At 37.6% G+C, this 21,291-nt stretch overlaps 1 protein-coding gene across 6 annotated transcripts in view; it reads right to left on the bottom strand.

The window, feature by feature from the left end:
• Nucleotides 1–21,291, bottom strand: part of MYO16 (myosin XVI) — a 376,631-nt gene that overhangs the window by 238,899 nt on the left and 116,441 nt on the right. For all 6 annotated transcript variants that reach the window (XM_084526026.1, XM_084526029.1, XM_084526030.1 and 3 more), the window contains exon 4: nucleotides 19,063–19,206. In XM_084526026.1, coding sequence (XP_084382152.1) covers nucleotides 19,063–19,206 — 144 coding nt within the window. The remainder of the gene's footprint in view (nucleotides 1–19,062; nucleotides 19,207–21,291) is intronic.

Genomic DNA, 21,291 nt, shown 5'->3' on the forward strand with positions numbered 1-21,291 from the left:
CTTTTAATTAAATCAAAATTGAGAACACATCTCAGAATGTATTTGCTCACTGTGATTTAGCATTTTTACTGAAATTCAATGTAGACTAAAGAAGTGACAATAAAAGATGATAGCAAAATGTATTTGTGATATTACGGCACAAAGAAAAGTTCTCTTCATCTAGAACAGCATTCAGTTGTATTTTTAAGACAAAGGATCAAAATGAGGTCAACAAAAAGGGTGACTGAAGTATAGAAGAATGGGTATTTGACTTGTTATTGTCAGCCCGCATATTATTTGGCCAGAAAAGAGAATTATAAGGGAATCTTCAAAGAGCATTGATGACTAAAGAGTAAAATTTCCCCATCTGCTTGTGCACATGGGACTCGCACACTACCCATCAGTTGCAGAGCTTACAGGGGAAAAAAATGAAATGAATCATGCACTGAATGCCTCTGATAACAGTATAGCAGCACAATTTATTTTTGACTTTAATTTAATTGTAATAATTAAAAATTATGACAGACACACTGAAAAATGATCAGTCCCTGTCTCATAACACTGGAACAAAAGGTCACTTTATGAAATTATTGCCTTTTATTTTTAGAACAAATGGAAGATAATTCTCCTTCACACAGCAAGGCATGAGCCTTTGGACTTTCCTATCAAAAAAGTCTTTAAGTCAGACAGGATAGCTAGAATTAAGAATTACTTTATAACCACTAATACAGCTTGCAATCGCACAAGGTCAACCAATCTCATATTTAGGAAATAAAAAGAACCTGTGGTTAGCAAGAGCTGTCACTTGTGTACAACACTGGACAGTTAGGAGGGTACAATTCTATTGCAGGCAGAATAAGGAGAGGAAGCATCCTCTGACGATCAACCACAAGTAGTACAGTGAAGGACAGGGCACAAACTAAGCTGGAATGAAACAGAATATTCTGAGACAAGACAGTAAGCATCACCTTATACTGATGTTTCCTATTAAGTTGTGTGTATATGAGTATGCATACATACATATCTAAATATATGGGGAAGTATACATATATATACTCCAAATGAAACAGCGGGGGAACATTTGTCTAGTAGCTTCACTCAGAGTTACAAAGGATTCCTGACCCTGACCTACCACTGTTGAAGTAGGAACAAACAAGCCACATGGAGCAGCAAAGAAAGGAAGCTGGTTTTGATGGTTCACTAAAGATTGGAAGCTGGTTCTGAGGACCAGGTAGCTTCCAGGCTCAATCTAAATGACATAAACAGTGGAAAATCTAACCAGGGGTAAAACTGAAACCAACAAAAACTCTCCAACAACTCTCCAACAAAATGGTCTTCTCCTTACTCCCTCTGCGTGGGAAACTAGCCTCTTTTTCCCATCTATGCCATCTGTCATATGAATTGAGTTACACAACTTGGAAGATATGGATGCTGAATGTTTTGATTTTCATTCTCCAGTCCATGCTGACATTACATAGTTGCACATAAATGTGTGCATATTTATATCTGTGGAAGTGAAATATGCTTCAACTAGCACATGAAAATAAATAGCACTACTTCAGGCATGACATTGGATATTACCATTTTACTGATGAAAAGAAAACAACAAAGTCTATATTATCATACATACACATAAAGTAAAAAAAAAAAAATAAACATCTGGTATAAAAATCAAGAGATTAAACAGTACATAAGAAATTATAGCTGTGTACAGCGCATAGTTTCTGCAAAGATAAATGCATTCATTTCACGCCAGGAACTAAGAGTACAAAAACGCTAATTTAACCCGGTTAATTTGCATTTCTGTTATGAGATGTTCATTGTGTTGACTGATAACATCAACATATTCCAAGTGTAGAGGGTAGGGACTCTATAGCAGCTTAATCTGCACTCAGGGTGACGCTGTCCTGCTGGTTAGTAATTAAATCTATACACTCTACAAACAAGTCATTGTGCAAAACACCGACTGTATGTAAGCAGTTTAGTATGCCAGTCATCTTCATACAGAAGAACTGGCTTCTGAGAATACCAGAGCGTGATTAGAGAACTTGCCAGACAAGCAGGCTACCCTATAACTTTTCCTGTGCCTTTGTAGTGAATGAAGTATAGCAGTATAGCATGTATCAAAAACTTCCACACCTAAAAAGTAATAACTTGCTTCATGGGACTGCAGTATTCTGAACCAGTCATGGAAGAAATTCACATCCCATGCCAAATTTTCACATTGATTATATGAAAAGGAAAACATATACCTGCCATTTCTACCAACACAAGCATAACCACAGCTGTCATTTATTTATTAAGCAGCCATAGGATTCCAGGCTTATTTGCATAAAGTACAGTCAATCAGTTAATTCACATATTGGAAAAATGTCAGAATTTTATACAAATTTGAAACAAATACTTTTGAAGACATAAATTTATGTAGCCCATCTGTGTTTTAACAGATTTTTTTAACCATGTTCATATAGTATAATCTTGGCAGTCAATAATGAATTTAAAGGCATCTAGCATCTTATCATCTTGCCCTGCAATATTTGTCCATAATAATTCCCTAAGGATTCTCTGGTCTTCTTCATCCCCTAAAATACATTTTGTCAATTTCCAATGTCTCCTAATTTTTGTGAACATCCTTCTTCCCAAGAAATGCAGTAATCTTGCAATATTTAATTCAACAAGTACTTTCCATTTTTTTAAGATTTTGGAAAAATGATATTTACAATGTTTAATTGGTTTGCAATATATCATAGTTTCCAATGAGATTCATTTGAAAAAAAGAAAAAAAAAAGCAACTGATTTGTTAGATTTTTGCATAGCTGAAGCTGCAGCTGTGATTCAGAAATTTTCTAGAGCCATTTTTTTCCTGTAGTTTCATATTCCAGCTTATACATATTTTCCAACATCCTTTTAGGCTTTCATCCTTGCAAAGAGCAGCCACATCTTTTCCAAGCTCATTAGCAAAACCAAAAAAAAAAAAAAATCTGCAACTTTTCACTGTTTTTTACTTCATATCTTCAACTCCACACTTCATTATGTGTATCATTCTCATTAATTTACACTGTTCTGCACTGAACTGAATTACCTACTTTTTCATATAGTCTACACCAATTATTCTAAATTTGAAAAGTCAGTATTTTTGCTGTTATAGTATTTGATAGCATATTTCCTATTCTATGACAACCCTTCACAAACATGTGCAAACATGAGGCTTTTACTGACCCTCATGTCACCTTATTTATTACCTCTGCTAACCCTGCACTGTTGTAATTTACCTAAACCATCTGCTTTCAATATGTAAGCCAGTTTTTCCTGCAGCAGTTTCCTTTCCAATGACTTCACACATCAGTCTTTAGAGTGGCATATCAAGACAAGTGGCCCTTGATTTTTTGATAAATTGCACTAGTTCTGCATTTTCCCCTTCCAGTTCACTCACCAATTCAAGAATTTATAAGACTCATTTGAGTGCTCTTTTTTTCATAGGTTCATGCTCCCAAACCGTTCTAAGTTATGAATTTCAAAATATGCTGTATTGAAGTTTCATTCCAATTTCCAAAAGGAAAACACACAAAAAGCCATGCACGATTTTAAGGAAGGACAGATTGCGAGTATGGGTTGTTTGGGATTTTTATTTTGGAACACTGCAGGATTGCTCTGCCTATATAAGTAACATGGTATCAACTTACCTGAAGGAATATTCCTCTCTCCATGTTTTTTTTTTTTTTCAGAGAACAGTATCTGATCAGATCCCTCTGGTCTGGGAATCACACCTGACATCCTTCTTATAGTTCCATTTTATTGGAATTTTGGAGATGCTGCAAGGTTCATTCATTTTCTGTGAGCTAGTTTCTTTCTTAGCTTCAGGAGAAGGGTGATGGTGAGAGATTTCAAAGATTAGAAATCGGTTTCTGGCTCATTAGGGTGAATAACCTGATTAATTATTGAAGGAAGGTAGCAGAAAGAAGGAACTGAAGAAGTCTTATCTGTCATATAAATATTTCATATTCTGCAGGCGTGCCTAAATGAAAGGACAAATGCAACCTTTTCTTACTCCTGCAGGGATGGAGGAGGCATAGATTTACAGATGGATGACCTTCACACTAAGTTGACAGTAGTGTCCTAGACAGTAAAGACATACAATGCACGATACTATTCTAGGTCTTTCACATCCCAGGCCACTGCTGTAATCACTAGACCAGTGGCTTCCAAACTATTTGACTGTGTGCCACTCCTATCAGTGAAAAAATCCTGCATATGTTGCCCCAAAATATGTATATTTATTTGTTTATAAATTAAAGATGTTGCATTTTTATTGCTAACGAATGAGTTCAAAGGCCACTGCAACTCATTCTCTGGAAGATTTATAAACAGATTAGGAAATTGTTTCCAAGTATTTTCAGTGTACAGATATAAGAGTTTGTATAGGTTGCACTTTAACACTGATGGGCAACTAAGCTCCATCATACTGCTCTCTCACTCCCCCTTCTTAAGGGAACGGGGGAGAAAATATGATGAAAAAAAAGCTCCTGGGTTGAGATAAAGACAGGGAGATCACTCATCAATTGCCATCACAGGCAAAACAGATGCAGTACAGCGAAATGTAATTTATTGCCTACAGACAGTGAGAAACTAAAAGCAAACTACAACCACTTTGTCCCCCCACCCACCCTCTTCTACCTCCTCCCCCCGAATGGTGCAGGGGTATTGGGGCTGCGGTTAGTCCCTAACACTTCATCTCAGCTGCTCCTTCATGGTCACTCTCTGCCCCTGCTCCACGTGGGGTCCCTCCCATGGGATGCTGTCCTTCCCGAACTGAGCCTGTGGGGGCTGCCCACAGGCAGCAGCTCTACAAGAATTGCTCCCACACGGCTCCGTACCATGGGATTCATCTGTCAGGAGCAAACTGCTCCACCAGGGGCCTCCCCACAGGCTGTAGGGAACTTCAGCTCCGGCACCTGGGGCACCTCCTGCCCTCTTTCTGCTCAGACCTTGGGGTCTGCAGGGCTGGTTCTCACTCCTATCTCCCAGCTGCTGTTTCCCAGCAGATTTTTTCCCCTTTCTTAGATCTGCTCTTCCAGAGGCCCAACCAGCATCACCTATAGCTTGGTTCTGGCCAGCAGTGGGTCCCTTCTGCAGCCAGATGGAGCTGGCTCTGATGTAACATGGGGCAGCTGCTGGGCTCTGCTCACAGGGGCCACCCCTGCAGCCTCCCCACTACTAAAACATTGCCATGTAAACCCAACAGAAAGTAGGTTGTTTTGTTCTTCTTTTACAAGCAAGAAGAACAATTTTTATTAAAGTTATTTACTGCTGAGAATATATCTCCTCTGGCACATCTTTATTTTATTGGGCCAAAAGAAAATAGCTCTTTGTGTATTTCATTATTGAACAGAATCTGGCAAATACCATAAGCTGAAGCATGTCAAAAGACATTTACTTTCAGGAAATTTCATAGCAAACCACCTACATAATTTGTTCTAATACATGCAGCATGTTTTTTTTTTTTTTATATGTCTTCCAACAATATCTGCTGACAAAGGCATGCATTTTAGAATTTGTCTCCATGTTGTTTTCTCTGTACCACTCCAGCCATTTTTACTGCAACAGGAAGAACAAGTGTTTCCCCAGTGGTACGTGGCTTTTTGTCTTCCGCTATTAAATAAGAAACCTCACTGGAGGCTTTTAAAGATTTCTCATTAAGTTCAGTGAAATTTTGTAAAGTGCTCTATTGGGTACAACATGACTTTAAACATCATCGATCAGATCTGATAAGATCAGCTTTGTTTCTACTTCGTAATGTGTCTGATGAAGTTCATGCATACTAGGCGTAGAAGTGTTTGCTCTGCCATTTTCATGTTCATTTGCTCAGAATTAGCTTCAACCCCTGGTTTCTTTGCAGGAATCTTTTTAAGCCCTTGACTATTTTGTGAGTGTTAGTTTAGTTAAAAATAGATAATATAATCCCTAAATCCACTTAGCTGGGCACACACAAACTGCAGTAAAGCACAACACACCGCAAGTCAATGAACAAGTGATGGTACCATCATCACTCATCATGTCAACACCTCTGCGCTGAGGAGCACCCACTCTTCCCCCAGGACACCCCGCATATTGTACGTGAAATGGGACCCTCTGAGATACAGACAGGATGAGGGTGCCAGCATCAATAAATATTAAATATTAGTAAAGCTTATTTTTTTTCTTTTTTTTTTTTTAATAAAATATAAGTGGAAGTTCTAATATTTTCTTCCTACACATCATTGTATCAATATAGGCACCCCACTTTGAAGACCACTGCACTAGACCTTACAAATTTATTTATTTTTTTCCATTTCCAAATATTACACACCTTCTGGCAAAACCTGGAAATCAGTAGGAATGAGGAACACAACAGGAACTGTTAAATAATTTCAAACAAATGTCACAAAAGATTGTCCTAATACACTTTTTTCTTTGTGACTCTTGCTTTAATCATTTCTCTGATTAATCAAGTGCCTTCACTGGCATATTTCTCATATGTCTGCTTTTTCATACCCCCACTGGGACAATATTTGGGTTTATGAACCAGTCTGCACTGCAGTTTCTCTTACAAATACTGCCGAGGCAAACAATTAATTACAGATATAAATATCATTCTCAGCTTACTATCAGTAACAATGCATCTGACCTTTTGTGACCTTCAGGTTTCTTTTCTTCTATTTTTTTTGCCTGTTATGCATTTTCTCTCCAAGTATTTGAAAACAGTTTCTGAGCTTTTTCCGTGAACTCTTCTCCTGCCTCTTCTCATGCCCTAGAAATTCAGCCACAATCTAAGTCATCAAATATCTACCACAAAACTTTATTTGCTGTCGTTTGCACAAGTATAGTTTTTAATATCCTCCACATGTTACATTATTATTTTAAGCACACAACCAGCATAATTATATCTACACAGCCCTCTGAACAGATGTCATGTGGGAATGTAATACTAGAATGGATCTCCTGAGGCACTACTTCCCTACTGCAGGTAAAAACATAACATATAATCTCATTCACAACTTTAAGATTGTTTTTAGAGCAATTAGGTTTGTTTGTTTGTTTCTTCCTTATTATTCCTGCATGTAATGCTGTTTTCTCACCTAAGTTTCTGTCCTGGTTTAACATTCAAAACAGTTAATTTTCATTTTATATTAATTTGTGGACATTTTAAAATCATTTGCTTTCATGCCAGCAGTAACCTCAGGCTTCAATAGCTCTTTTTACCCCCCACCCCCACCCCACCCCCATCCTGATATATTTACAGCAAGTTTTCACAACCTCTCTGTCTCAGTCTTTGTTGCTCTTGTTTATTTGCTTGTTAAACAAATCGGTTATTTTTAGCCTCTTCCCATAAGATAGCCTTTCTAATTCCCTGTTTATCTTTGCAGTTTTCCATGGTACAATTTACCATTCTTGAATATGGCTGTACATAGTTAACTGTGGGCTGCCATTCGTTGTGCAATGCAATAATGCATTCCCCTCTCTACTGGAAACATCTTCATTTTGACAGATCCAGGAATCTCTTTTCCCTATTGGAAGCTACATATTTGTAATTTATAATCACCTTGCAATTGACTAAAGCTCTAAGATCTTTCTCTTTCCTTGCTGTTTCCAGTTGATGATTCCCAAGTGTATTTCAGAAGTGCCTGCTACTCAGAACATGACCTTGTATTTTGTACATTTCACCCTTACTTTTATTACTGAAGCTTTCAAAGATATCCTATTCTTTCAGCATGACTTTCTAATCCTCATCTACTCTGACAAGGCATTGCATCTTTGTCTTGTAGATTTCATTATCATACTTGTATTTTTCCTTTCAAAGTTATCACCAAAAGCCTTAAATAAAATAACATTGTACAACCAATCCTAAAGAAATCTCAGGAACTCCCAGCCCCATAGTTTCTCTCTCAAAAGCTAGGCTTGGTAGCAAAAAGCTGGTCTTGTTGCTACCAAGTTCTCAACTACCAGGCAGTTTTTCCATTCTCTAATTTAAATAACAGTTTTCCTCATATTCCCTAGCTATTTCATAAGAACCACTAACAGGGTAATCGTGTCACTGATTCAAGCAGAGGCCACCTGGCATAAGCAATAAATCTCACCTCCCACAAATATCTCCCAGTGATTGAACATTCCCAGATCATCTTTTCCATAGCACAAGTCTATGTTCACTGAAGATCAAAAGCCAGATGTTGATTTTCATTATCTTGTCATTCCTTCATACCCTTTGTTTGGGGACCAAGAGAATTTCAGTGAAGCTGATCCAAAATTCCCCATCTTTGTGTATGTAGTCCACATCTTGGCATACTTGTCCTGATGTACTCCAACCCAAAATGGGGGTGTTATTTTTCATGATATGAGGAGCAATTTGTGCATATTGTTGTGTTTTCCTCAAGATCATCTTCAGTCTCTAGGCTCTCTTTTACCTCCAAGATTTTTTATTTTCTGGAAACACTCTGATGCTAAGAACTGCAAACTACACATATCTGCTTGGTACTAGCACTGTTTTAAGTCCACTCTCCCCTCCACTCCCAACATTTGCCAAAATCAAAATCCAGGTACTTTCTGCCAACACCTGGAGGTGGGGAGAGGTTTTTTCCATTTTTGCTTAAAAACATGTCTCCTGTTAGACTGATCCCTTATTCCCAGCCCCAAATGCATTAAAGAATAGCCAGACCCCAGTCTAGGCCAGCAACTTCTAATTTTAACTTGTAAATTTTTACTGGCAAATAAATCCTTGCTTATTCTTCATGCTTTTTCCCTCTTTTAAAAGATAAATAAGTTGTTTGTCTAGGTAAGATAAGAAGTTCTGCCATCTTCTTTTAACTGTGCTATGTTCTGTATCATCAATAATCAGTGTTAAGTAGTGTTACTGTCAGCCAGTTCCTATCATTCGTGATGTTTCTGCTAGCAAGCAATACTTTTAACTGTGACCTCTCAGCCAGAACCATTCAATTCTCTAACTGTTGTCCACAGATTTCTTGGTGATTTCTAGCCATCCAATAAGCATTTACAGACTCTTCAGACATAAAAACATGTCTAATCTCTGAGCACAGGTTTTAATTTCTGTGACTCCTTCCTGTGGAATAAGACTTTAACTTACGACTTGCTTTAGCATTCTTTGTACTATAAACTGCAGGTTATAGTACAATGGTTAGTACCAATGTACATTAGTCATTGATCATGTACATTAGTCATTGGTTATTTCTTCTGTCAATGGAACATTCCATTTGATTCCATTGATTCCATTCCAAAGCATTGGAATGATGCTTTTCTTCTCTCATCACATTATCCTTATTCTTTTACTAGAGCTATCTCCATCACTTATTCCTCTCTTCTGATGAGATGCTTTTATTCTTTCTTGACATCACATCTTTTAAGTAGTTCTAAGAAAATCTTTTCCTAAAATCTACATCTTCAGCAGCAGCTGGTCACTTCTTTCATCCTTTCCTTATGATCATGTTACAATATACTCATATCCCTTGTTTAGCACCTTTCTTGGTCAGTCTCCATGTTTTCATGTTGACGGACCTATGGAAGTATTTTCTTTATCTGTTTGGTGTTGTTTGTTTGTTTGTTTGTTTTTCACTTCTCTTCTACAATATCTTCATATCTCTCTGTGATAAGCCTTGGATTCCCTCTTTGATGAATTCACTCCACCAAGCAGTCTTTCTTACATAAATACCTCCCAAGATAACACTCAAGGACAAAATGCTTTCCAAAGCCTCTGTATCCATTTGGTTTCCTGTTCTTTTCTCTCCTTGGACCACCTTTAGTGCTGCATCACTAGCTACCTTCATCCCTTTTTCTCAGTCTTAAAGGAGAAGCTACAGCTTCCCCTGAGTGTTGCCATCTGGTGTTCAGCGGCTCATTAATAGCCTTTGCCTAGATTAGTTCTATCCTAGCTCAATCAGCTTTTACTTCTCTGTCAGCAACGATTAAAGGCAGTAAGTCAGTAGTACACGCTTTCTAGAAGGTCCCTCCCACACTCATCGCACATTTGCTAGCCTCTGCAGACTGCAAGCGAGGAAATATTTAGATAGATACTCACAGCTTTTATATATATATATATATATAAATGCATTTAAAGCTTTTTACAACCGCTAGATATTGATAACTGTCTCTAGAAACCGAGAAAATCATTTTCTTTTAGGCCATGTTATACTTTAAACTAGTATCCACAGTTTCACTCCCAACTCCACTGCTCATTGTGCCTTCATTACATTTCCTTCTTATATTGACACAAAGGAGAAATAATATTGAGCACGACTGAGTGGGAGGGCAGAATTACTTTCTTTTGAGGAAGCAATTGTTTATTCTGCTTTAATTGTTTCTGAAACTATGAAAGATAAAAATCTTTCATTAAGTTCTAAAGCTAATGACATTGTCATCATTCGTCTCTGCTTGCTAAAACAGTCTGATGCAGCTGCAAAGAACAAGGGCAAAATAACTATGCAACTGCTCTCTGATTAAATGCCTTGAGATACATGCCATACCAACTGCATGGGAATGAGGAAAAGAGAGTTGTAGTCCATAAGACTTCCTTCCTACTCCCACCAGTAACTTTTCTCCTGTATTTCTTTTCCAGTAGACCCATATCTGATTTGGCAAGAGCTACATATAAAAGGGTTTTTAAATTAAAAGCAAAAGAAAGCATCCTACAGAACATATTAAAAGGTCTATCAAGAAAGTCAGGGTTAAAAAAGGAAAGGATGAAATAACCAATAAATTGCATACATGAAGACGCAATCAAATTTAAAACATTCATCTAGGACTACTAGTACGGGAGTCGGATTTGAGTAATTGAATATACTCATTTCTAATTCTGTCAGCCAAAGTGTGGCAGCAGTGGTGGAAAGCATTTAAATAAGTTTCCAAAAGCCCCTTACAAAAGCAGAATCCTGTCTAACCTGACACAATGAACAGTGTCAGGGCAGTCCATGGCACTTTGATAGATGTCATTCAAGTATACCCAGAAAAATATTCAGAGGATGGTGCCCTGCTATCTTCAATAGCCCACTGCACTTAGGGGGCTTTGGGATGAGAACTATAAAATTTTACATAGTACTTACTTTACTGTATGTTTTGTAAGAACTGAATTGTTCAAGTGGCCGAGTTTGAACTTGTATAATCACATTCTGTTTAATGGCACATCCTCTGTAGCTTCCTCTGTATTCTTTCCTTTATGCACGACATAATGATCCTTTTGTAGAATCATTAATTTTCAATATAGAGAAAGCTAAATTTCCATAATAGGTTTATTCTACTGATTGCCTAAATTGCACTGAAAATCCAAATAGCTCAGAACTCTGACAAGTGAGAAGATTAAGAAGTAAAATCAACAATTTACAAGTTACACATTTAAATTCCTTCTTGTCACATTAAGATGAGGACAAACAAGCGAGTGTGGAGAATCTTATCTTTCCCAGATGACTTCATACCCTTTGCAGGCCACAAGAATACAAACACAGCTCTACTGCTCCCACAGACAGACTTTTGCTTAGCACCACTCTTAAGGATGATAAAAACAGCTTCCATCCACCTCTAATAAACAACATCACTAGATGTTTCCATGCATGGCCTGTAAGGCATGGCACACCTCAAGCACAAGCCAAGGAAGCAGAAAGCACTATCTACCCTTGCAGGGCCTTAAATACTGCCTTTCTAGTACCTTGGCTCCTTGTGATGAGACAGAAACTGTGAACACCTTCCATCCCACCTCTTCCCTAACAAGCTCCACACTCCACATACTCTACTGTTTGTTTTGTTTTCTGGTGGCCTAGAAGACCCAGCACCTCCTGGGAACACTATCTGTGCACCAAAATACTTCTCAGAATCTCTGGCAGAAATTTGAGAACCCATGAAAACGAGGACAAAGGAAGACAACCTACTAGGTAACACAGAGATGCTAAAAAATACAGTGAAGTAGTTGAAGGAGTACGTCATAGACCTACAGTTTGAGCAATAGGCTAGTCTAGAAGAAGCCAAAGCAGGAACAGACACTGCTAAAAAGTATAAGAGAGAGCTATGTAGCTTATTAAAAATAAATAAATAAATTCAAGTCTGTAGTTGAAATCACAATGCAAACTACTGAATAATGCTTTCAAATGACTGCATAAACTGGATAGCATTATACAATTCAAATACCCCAACACTTGTTCATCTACTGTTGGTGACTTCATGATTCAAGTATAACTCCCTTTTTCATGCTGCTGAACACAGATTTTCCTAAGTTCTTGAGAAGGAGAGACAGACAAAAATATTCAGCCTCGTTTTTTGTGGTTTATAAACTGCATTTGTAGCTTTCTGTGCCTGAATTGAATTTTGTGCTTTGGCTCTATTTTCCAAAAAGCACGTGAAGAAAGACATTTAATTGGCTGGCAGGCAGCACTTAGATCTGCTTTTCCTAGCAACGTCTGTAAAAAGGATATATTAAGAATGTATTTCTACTCCCCAATTTTCCTTTATCTATATGTAAAAATTCCTGAGGATGTAGTATCGCTTTTTGCCATTCTAGTTAATTAACTGCCATGTTTATTGCAGTAATGCCTTCAGGTCAAAGAAAGAATAAATCTCCACTGTACAAAGCACTGTACAAACACTAGAATACTGTCTTCACCTTCCTAGTGTCATTTGACAAGATCTGCATTAGAGGGTGAAAAATATTACATTCATGTTGCCCACTAAAAGGTGACTCCTGATGATAGTAAAATAAAGTAAATTGCACTATAAAAATGAATTCTCACCTGCTCTGTTTGTTTGGTTTTGTTTTGTTTTTTGGTTTGTTTTTTCTGCTGCTCTTAACTTTAGGTCAGTCAATGTAAAACAATTCCATGACTATTTAGGAATGGGGAAGAGAGAAAGGAAAAGACACCCTCCACAAATAAAATAATACCAAAGAAGTACTGAAAAAAATAGTCATAACTACCAATGTTATGTGTGAGTCCAACAGTACAGCTAAATGATTAATTATCCATGACATGCTCTGAAATTAAAATGTAGCAGTAAGTCATAAATATACTTACAGTTCATAACACAGACATACTTTGTCTCACAAAAGGAACTAAACATAGGAGCTCAACTTGACTGTGAACCTTTTAATAAGGACCTAAACACCATGTTTCAAAAGCAGAGAGAAAAGAGTGGGTCAGGATCCAAATAAAAAAAATAATCATAGAATTGCACAGGCACAAAACAGAATTTGATCCATTATATTTTTTCATTTAATTTTCAAATGCTTTCTGGCAGGGAATACAGTGGAGGAAGTGGGGCCTCTGAACAACTTGACCTCCTTTGCCTTTTTAATGATCCAGGGCTGATTCTTAGAGCACAGAATTCATAATAATTAAAAATACTGTCAGGCTGAAGAAAAATGAAGATGAAGAAAATGAAAATGAGGAAAAGAAAAAAAAAAAAAAAAAAACAGTTCTACACAGTGATATTTTTATTCCCTACTGTTTGAGTAGCTAAGGTTAATCTACTGAATTGCAGCAGTATTAATGCTACTATGTAAGGTGAAAATTTGAATAGTACACAAATGAAGTTTTAACTGCTTTTAAGTGTCAAACAAATATGTGGAGCTAGAAAGTATGTGATGTGGAGGAATAATTACACTGCAAGCAAGGGATATCAGTGTAAATTTAGAGCCATTTACAGAGTGGACTAAATACCTTCCTCCATCTAGCAATGCACACACACTATCCAAGTACCAGTGTCTAGGCATTCTGTAACTCTTTGAATATTAAATGGCAAATCTTAGCTAGTATTTCAATTCAATACAAACACTGGTACCAAAAATTAATGCAAAACACAGCGTTGCAATGCATCCTGAGATGATGGAAAAGGAACACACCCCAACCGGACAGAACTGCTGTCAGCATGTCCCAACCTGAGCATTCAAAAGGCAGCATGGCAAGACAGAGCAGACGCTTCTAATACCATCTGGTTGCTTTTCATGCTCTTTTGGAGACCTCGTTTGAGCACAAATGTACGTAAACCTATGCATCTTTGTTCTTAAATGGAAGTCCCTTCAGCACTCTCCTCAACCTGCTAGGGAAGCCTCCTGCATTACAACATCCACAGAAACAGTCCCCTACCCCAAGGGAAACCCCCAACCCTGATGCTGCCATGCAAGGATTGATGAGTCTGACCTTTACCACCTCATTTGCATGTATGGCAACCAGACCTCTCCGGATTACCTTTGATCCTTGTGTGCTAGCAGCTGCCCCGGGGCAAGTTCTTCAGTGGCTGACTATTTAGCAGACTAGGATATATTTCCTTTCTGAACTGCCCAGTGTCCTCCCTTGCTGACAGCTACAAAATGGAGAAGACATAAATACGTTCCCCAGAAAGCTAAACCACCTTGGGTAAATGTTGGGGAGGAAAGAAATTGCTTCAAGCATTTCATCTGCATGTATTCCCCAAACATGCCACAATCTCAGTAAGGATCCAGTAGGAAATGACAGCAGATGATGGCATTACAAACACCTACAGCCCCTCCTAGCTTTCAGGGAAAGACATTTCAGCTAAGGAGCTTTGTCTTTGGACAGAAACAGTGAGTTACCACAGCTAAACTGATGATAGATACGTCACTATCCTGGCTGAGCCAGGGTACGTGAAGACATGAATCATGAAAGTGGGATATAATCACAAAATGGGGATGCTTAATTAAGTCTTCATTGATGGCCTTCTGCAATCTATATATACTCCATGTTCATTTTTTTCTATTTTCCCTTTGAGAAACATTTTGAAACCCTCTGTGAGGAAACCTCCACTGGTCAGTATGACAGTTTGGCAGGAATTAGAATTTGCACAGGTCTCCATTTAAGGACCATGATGTTATATTTTAGTTCACATCTTTAAAACAGATAATATAGCATTGTCCAGGTTATAAAGTCAATCCAGAAGAAATATTTATCTGAAAGTAATTCATGAGGGCACATGAAGTATTATTTATTCTTCCAGCTAAAATTTGTGGCATAATAGAAGCTGCCTGTGGCTCATATTAGCATTATCCAGGCTCATGCTACACATTAGACATGGCCCATGAAACACCGCAACCTCAAGGCAAAGTAATTTCTAATATCAAATGCTCACACAAAGACAGTTCAGGGTTGTGAAAAATACTTCCCTCCAACCCCAATTTCCATTTTCACTTTGTCAAATATTATTAAAGACAGCATTAATGTCACGGTTCAAAAACTACTGCTTACCTAAGAATAATTCTCTTTCTCTGCCATAGTACTCCATTTATTATTCCCATCCCTGAGCAAAGAGTATAAAGTTATTATTTACATGGTCAAGGAAATTTTGCCTTAGAAAGTGTTGTCCACCTAGAAGGTGGGCAAATTCATTAGCAGTTATTGCAAATAATATAGAAAATTCCAATAGTAAATGTAAAAATCCATATGGATGTAACTCTGCTTACTGAAACCTTAAGATATAAGATGTCCTATTTATTCCAAGTTATCAGAAGATATTCTGAACCTTCAGAAGACAGCTTGTAATAAACAGGGACTAAATCAAACAACATTCAAATGATGGAGGCTGAAAAATAATTTTGGATATAACCCTGTATAGAAATACTTAATTGTTTTTTATTAGACTGGGCTTGCAGAAAAAAAGGCAGGGGAAATTTTTAGAGACATCCAGCACAACTGATCCTGTTAATGTCAACAACAGCATAGTATCCGGTATTTCTGAAAATTACCCATATAGCAATACAAGAGTTGTTATGGACAAGCTTCTCCATTCTAATCAACTTATACATTTAGGAGTACACACAGAATTCAAGGTAACACAGGCTTCAAAAGTATGTACATAGAACAGATCAAGGCAATACAAAAGATAAAATATCCTCTTGTGGAAATTGCATTTCTTATTTGCCAAGAGTAGTTACAATGTTTAGAATGAGCTATTCCTACCAAACCTACATTTATTTGATAGCTGCAGTTAGATAAGCAATACAATTTTAAGCATTAAGAGCAGAAAGTCAGATTTATACATGATACTTGTACATTTACTGCACCTAATTACAATTGTAATAGAAAAGCTGAGAAAGTGGACATTCCAAAGAGACCAAGTATGAAAAAAACTGTATCTCTACCATTGAATCACATGCACCTGAGAAAACTCCAGGCATTGAAGCCAGCTGGCAGCGAATGGACTATGTTTAGAGCAATAAAGTCTCTTAGCCTCTCTACATCATGACTGCTGGATACAAACTGGACCCTGGGACTTTCCAGCTTCAAAACTGTGCTGGGGAGTTGTTTGGAAGGAAGTTAAATGGCACATGCCAAATTCATACCAGAGGCCATTCTAACACTTTACTACTACAGATGATCATGGTCCAGGAATGGTCATGGACACCTGTCAGTTTCCTAGAGCAGGTGCAGCCTCAGAGGCCATCAGAATCCTAAGAGTCTACCAGAGAAGATCTGGTGCAGATCAATGCTAAAACCAAATTTACAGATTGGAAAAAAGAAGCACAGGACAGTGTAAAAGTAATTTCAGGTTCAAAACAAAGGTTTTGGTGAAGCCCAGGTCATTTTGGTGAAGCCAAAAGGGCAGGTAGTAGCTACAATACTTTCATCAGATAAATGTCATTACATTAAAGTAAGCAGTCATTAACTCAAAATCATATTAATGTAATTCACCATCCTGAACAAAGTCAAAAGATTATCCTCTCTACTACTAAAGACTACTGAAGACTGTTTACTCGTGATGGCACTCTAATTGAATAGTATACACTATACTCCACAAACACCAAAAAAAAATCTTTCATGAAAGTTGTCAGAGTACTTTAAAAACACAACACATGTTCATGTGGGACACAACATTATTTCTGCAGAAGAATCTTTACATTCAGAAATTCTTTCCAATTTGGTGTGATTGAACAAGAGTCTGTAAAGGAAAACTTTCAAGGGTTACCTGTTCTGATTTCAAATAAAGGTTGAAACTTAGGAATTCTGAACTGAGATGAAAGGAGGGAAGGCATTACTAATTCTGAACTGAATACAATATTTTATTTTTCATTTATTTGCTAATTTTGTACAGGGTATGACTTACCGTGTTCTGTAAAATGAAGCATAAGTGCTAGAAGGAAGAAAAACTGCATTTCAGAAAGAAATCAAATGTAGCCAAGACAGCCTGAAACAATAGCCTTAAGGTGTAAATTACCAGATTAATCTCAGTGGTTGCTACTTCACATACTGACTGTAGAGTAACAGAATCATTTAGGTCAGAAAAGTTCTTTAAGATCGTCAAGTCTAATCATTCACCTAACACTACAAGTCCACACATTACCATGTCCTTAAGCACCACATCCATATGTCTCTTAAATACCTCCAGGGATGGAGACTCCTCCCTGGGCTGCCTCCCTGGGCTGCCTGTTCCAATGCTTAACCACCCTTTTAATGAAGAAATTCTTCCTGACATCCAATCTAAACTTACCCTGGAGCAACTTGAAGCCACTGCCTCAAGTCCTATCACTTGCAACCTAAGAAAGACCAAGACCCTCCTCGCTGCAGCTTCCTTTCAGGTAGTTGTAGAGAGCAATGAGGTCTCTCCTCAACCTCCTCTTCTCTAGACTAAACTTTAGTTCCCTCAGTTGTTCCTCATATGTCTTGTTTTCTAGTCCTTTCACTAGTTTTGTTACTCTTCTCTGAATATATTCCAGCAGCTCAATTTCCTTCTTTGTGGCAAAGAGGACCAAAGATTTCCTGAACAGCACTGCCAGCAGGTCAAGGCACTGGTGAAAGCTCAGAACTGGTGAGGTACCGATTGCAGACTTCCCAGTACGTGAAAGTCATGGACATAACTGGAGTTAGTCCTGCAAAAGGTCACAAAGATGATGAAGGGACTGGAGCATCTATCACACAAGGAGAAGCTGAGGAAACTTGGACTCTCCACTCTTGAGAAGAGAAGACTCGGGGATATTACCAGTATGTAAAAAAACTCGAGGGGAAGGTAGAGAAGATGGAGCCATTGGATTCTCATTGGTGCTTATTAAAAGGACAAGAGGTAATAGACACAAACCAAAATACAGGAAATTCTGTTTAAACCTAAGAAAAAATGTGGTTTTTGTTTTGTTTGTTTGTTTTTCTGTGCAGATGGTCAAACACAGGAGTGAGTTGCCTAGATTGGTGTCTTACTTGTCCTGGGCAAGCTGCTGTAGCTGGCCCTCCTCTGAGCAGGAGGGTTCGACTAGACAAGCGCCCAAAGTGATTCCATGAAAGCTATTATCAAGTATACAGTCTTTCAAAAACATTTCTCATTTAACTTTACCTGTAACATTGAAATACCATTATGAGTATACTAAGAAATGCTGATCTAATTGCAGTGACCTATTAAGAACATACAAATTTTAAAATTATGCAGATAGATTAGAAAACTAAGTCAGACTGTGAATTAAGCATTACTGCTTTAAAGGGCAATATAAAATGAACCAGGACAAACAGCTGCATTAATATCCTGAAGTCAAACTAAAGGCTGCAATCCTAGGAATGGAAGCACAACAAGAACAAAGCTGTTTTCTACAAAGGCTGAATGTCATATCTATTACTACATTTGGTATACTCTGCTTCAAAAAGTCAAAGTTGTTTAGATAAATATGAAATTGGCCTCTTTTTGACCATGTCCACAAACAGTTCTTTATGAATACTGAGTGTAATTGAGTGGATATTTGCTTTTAAGAAGGAGTTTTTGATAAGATTGTCTGCCAACTCAGCCCTTAACAGAAAGTGACAAGGAGAAGAGAAAAGAAATTATCTGAATATCCCATTTGGGACTGAGTGCTTATCAGAGATATAAGCTCCTGACTAGAGGGAGGAGATAGGGAAGACTTGACATGACATTCATAATGAATTCTTGTTAAAAACATGAAAATATAGGCCTTGCTATACACCACCTAAAAATCCTGATCACCAAAATAATGTCAAGAACACAACACAAAATATATGCTTTCACTGACATGATTAGTAATATACTGCATTTACACAGCAGTTTCAGACTGCATGGTGTTATATTCTGTTTCCTTTTCAAGCACACAATGCATTGGATTGCTTTACTTACTAGCAGCAGCAGCAGGACAATATCTGGATTATCACATGCACAGGCTACATGCATTGATGTCCAAAAATCCTCATCTTGATGATTTACATTTACTCCTCTGTCAATTAGAATTTCTGCAGCAAAGGCATTATCGTAGCGAGCACACTAGAAGAAAGAAGAACAGATTAGAGATGGTGTTTCACTGAGCATACAACTGAATTTATTACATACTTTTTTTTTTTCTCCATTTGACATTTAAATTTAGCAGATGACACACAGTTAAACTGCTGTGTTTGTAGGGGACAACAGCTGATGAATCTATAGAAATAGTTCTGTGGAGACAACAAGTTCCATGTGTATGATTCAAAGAATCCCTTATTCCCTGTGAAAAAGTATTAAATAAAATCTGCTGAAAGCTACAGCGAAGATGAGATTCCCTTTCAGTTCAGTACTGTCATTCCAAATCAGTGCACAGGCACTGAATGAACACATTGTGAGTGGTAGGGTGTAAGTATATGCACACCCACACGCACATATGTCCACAAATACACGAACTCCTGCCTTTCATGCAGATTGTAGCAGCAGTACACGCCTCTCTGTACCCACTCCTGTCTCCAATCCACTAACTATAGCAATTCCTGTTCAAGTCTCTCTGACAGACACATACACTACACACTATGAGTGTGTTTGGGGGCTGTGTAGGTATGTGTATGTGTGCAGGCGTGTGTGTTTGTACACTTTGTTTCATTCTGAGGATGGAGATCACTATTTTTAGCAGAGAAGAATAAATTGGCATAGCCACTGTTTTGAGCTTACTACTCTCATCACACCTCTGACCCCATGTGCTTATGGATAATACTTCAAAGGATAACCAGAGCACCTACATGTAAGTTAACATCCTCAGTCTAGCCTTGCATATAATCTCAGTAACTCTTTAAGTAGGGATCCCTTCTCCTTCACCACTGGAGAGAGGCTACAGGGAGCCTAAGTTTCTATATTAGGTACTTAGACATTTTGAATACCAACTTTAATAATTATGCCTCATTCAATATTTAAGGCTGTGTAATATTTCCCTCTTCTGGAAACCACACATATATGCTAAGAGCACAAATATAGAGAAATTTACAGGCCATATGCAGGGGAGGGTGAAATAAGTATGCTGTTATGTCTGTAACTCATGGAGAACCACACCAAGGCATCCTGTTTGCTCATCTGTATTAATCTGGCATGAAAGCCAGGACACTGGAGGAAAAGAGGAAGATGGAAATATGCCCAGCTGGATTCCACTGTGAAGTCAAGACATAGCTGAGATACTCAAATGAACATGGGAATTGTATATACTTCTGGGTTCATGAATATAGACATAATATAGATCCTTTGGAAGATGAAAATTAAACTCTAGGATGCTAACATCCAGTCCTTTATTAAGTGATTTTCACACATACTGACAAATTAAAAACAGAAATTAAATTCTGAAGTAATGGATTTCCTTTAGCTTGTAACTTAACTCTACAAAGAGATACTTTTGTTTCACTGCATCAATATCATTCATTGTATCAGCAGTAAAACTTAAATTGAGTTGTTCTATGTTCAACTTTTAACAAATCAGTGATAAGACATTTTATAACACAGATCAACATAATCTCATACCAATCACATTTTCAAGGCATTGTTAAGCAAATAAAAATAATTTAAAAAAATCCAGAGAGTTTCTGTACAAAGCAATTCTCAGATACCACTGAGCCATTGTGTGTATTATTAATAGATAAGAGCCTTCTGTACAGAGCCTTATGCTGCCAGTTTTAAAACAGCCTTAGATTTGTAGCAGCAATATAATTACTGCTGCCCCTCAATCCTTGTTTAATGGCAGTTGTGAAGCAATTGGGCAATATCCATCAAAGTTCCAGAAGAAAATTGGCACTCATATACTTAGTTTCTGGCGTGGGTTGGGCAATTGCCTGTGTGAATTGATATACCATTACTGGGCTTCCCACTGAATGCAACTCAGATAAGAACTAACTTTTCTGGTACTTCTCCTCTCATGGATTCTAATGAACACCTTTGAAGATCCCATGGCCTACCTGAGATTCAAGCATATTGGAATACTGCCTACAGAGATAGCAACAGAATCCTTATGAATCAGAATCCATTTTTTTTTAGAAACATATCACATTCTGGAAGATAAGACAAGTGGAAGAAGAAAAAGGAATTATATCATGAATCAGTTTTTAAGTGAAACATGCAGATAAA

This window comes from Aythya ferina (genome assembly GCF_964211825.1).
Source record: "Aythya ferina genome assembly, chromosome: 1".
Lineage (NCBI taxonomy): Eukaryota > Metazoa > Chordata > Aves > Anseriformes > Anatidae > Aythya > Aythya ferina.